Raw genomic sequence first — 2,250 nt, 5'->3', positions numbered from 1 at the left:
TTTAAATTTTTATAAGTTTTTTTATGTTTTATAATTTTTATAAAACTAAATAGTTTATTTTTATATTTAAAAATAGATAAGATTTTATTATAGTTCATATATATTTATATAATAAAATATATTGTGTTGTGACTGTATTTTGTTAATATTTGTTTATTTATTATTTTATTTATTTTATTGAAAAAAATTTTTTTTAATTGATATGAAAATTATTTCATATATTGCTTACAAGTCTTATAAAAATTGTAATCAGTAACAAATTTTATTTATTTTTTGATATAGTCACCAACTCAATAGTTTATGTTATAAAAAATTACAAAAACTATAAAATAATAATATCATAATCAAGACATAATATCATAAATGGACACAATTATACATTAGTGTTTTGAAAAAAGTAATATTGCTTATGCTTTGAAATGGTATATGTGTATCTTATTAATATAAGCTATGAATTAAACATTTGAATGCTTGATTTATTTACGTATTGTTCTATTATTTGTGCCTGGCATGCCTCTCCACAGCAAACTACACTCCCTCGCATAACATGAGACAGAATAGCAATTTTTTCATATTATAAACTTATTGTTGAAAAATATAAATAAAATGAATTTCTATTAGTTTATGCATACTAGAATTGAAGTGCTTTTAAATGTTCACATTATATTGTGAACTTTATTTTGAATAAAAATTCATAATAGTAATAAAAAATTTGTATTGAATGAAAAAAATTTACAGAATGCTTTAGATTTTTTAAATCTTAGTTATAATTGTACCATTTAGAAGTTTTTATTAAAATGATTACCATGAAAGCAAATTATGTCTGATGTTGTAGCGATGACGAGTTTTCTCTGCGATTTGGCACCCCAGCTGGGCTGCTGGCTGGCTGCTCGCCAGATGCATATAATGATGCTGCGTGTTGTGATGCGTGCTCCATTGACCTTCTTTGATACAACTCCTACTGGTCGTATTATCTCCAGATTTGCTAAAGATGTCGACGTACTGGACACATCTCTTCCTCAACAAATTTCTGATAGCATCTATTGTTTGTTTGAGGTAATTTTTGAAAATACGTGAATTAAATTAATGATGATGATTTTTTTTTTAAGTATTGTTATTTTTTTTCTATAATTCCTTAAATCATAATTCATTAAATATTCGTATAATATCATCTATATAATCGTATATTGACATAAATAATAAAGATATATTTATTATATTTTTTTTTATATGAGTCTATAAATATATCATGATATTAATTCATTTTATAAAATTTTATTAATATTTTATATTTTATATATTATTTGTATTATTTTTAATTAAGAGTTTAATTAACTCTTAATAAATTCAAAATAATTAATAAAGATGCGTAATTTTAAAAAACAAATAATAAACAAAGTATAATTGTGTCCATTCTAATAAATTATAATTAAAATTAAATTATAACTAAAATTAAATTATAACTAAAATTAAATTATAACTAAAATTAATAAATATTAAAAAAAATATATGCTTGTAATAAATGGTAGAAAATAATAGTGCAAGTATTCATTAATTAAAAAGTGCTTTTATATTGAATAGTATATTAATGTCTGGAAAAAATGTGGGTGTTTCAAAATTTTGCATGGTAATTAATTCATGAATTCTTTATTTGAAAACTGATTTTTGATTATTTTATGATTGTATATATCTATTTGTATGCATTTATTTATGTATATATGATTTTATTTTTCGTATTTAAATCATGTTAAATTAATTTGTTTTTCATCTTATTTTTTAAGTAGAAATAAATTTATCAAATTATTTTCTTTTTTACTAAATATTATTTTTATATTGCAGGTTATAGCCACTTTAGTGGTTATAAGTTTTAGTACACCAATATTTATTTCAGTTATAATACCAATAAGTGTAATATATTATTTCGTTCAACGGTTATATGTTGCATCTTCAAGACAGCTAAAACGTTTAGAATCTGTTTCAAGATCTCCTATATATTCGCATTTCAGTGAAACAGTTTCTGGTATGTTTTATTATTGATTTATAATTTATATATTTATTATATTCAAAAATATTAATATAATTATGTAGATATAATATTAATATTAATATTTATTAATATTAATATTTATTAATATTAATATTTGATTATTAGGAGCACAAATGATTAGAGCATTTGGAGTACAAGAACGATTTATTAATGAATCCGAAAGTAAAGTAGATTTTAATCAAGTATGTTATTATCCTAGTATA

At 20.6% G+C, this 2,250-nt stretch overlaps 1 protein-coding gene across 1 annotated transcript in view; it reads left to right on the top strand.

The window, feature by feature from the left end:
• The window catches only part of LOC102672882 (multidrug resistance-associated protein 1), a 12,709-nt gene that overhangs the window by 7,935 nt on the left and 2,524 nt on the right, over positions 1-2,250 (top strand). The window contains exons 19-20 of the mRNA XM_006612168.2: positions 1,840-2,020; positions 2,153-2,246. Coding sequence (XP_006612231.1) covers positions 1,840-2,020; positions 2,153-2,246 — 275 coding nt within the window. The remainder of the gene's footprint in view (positions 1-1,839; positions 2,021-2,152; positions 2,247-2,250) is intronic.

The sequence above is a fragment of the Apis dorsata genome, unplaced genomic scaffold, assembly GCF_000469605.1.
Source record: "Apis dorsata unplaced genomic scaffold, Apis dorsata 1.3 scaffold_99, whole genome shotgun sequence".
NCBI classification, from domain to species: domain Eukaryota; kingdom Metazoa; phylum Arthropoda; class Insecta; order Hymenoptera; family Apidae; genus Apis; species Apis dorsata.
Note: the sequence above shows the minus strand (reverse complement) of the source record. Positions and strands in the feature narration are given on the sequence as shown.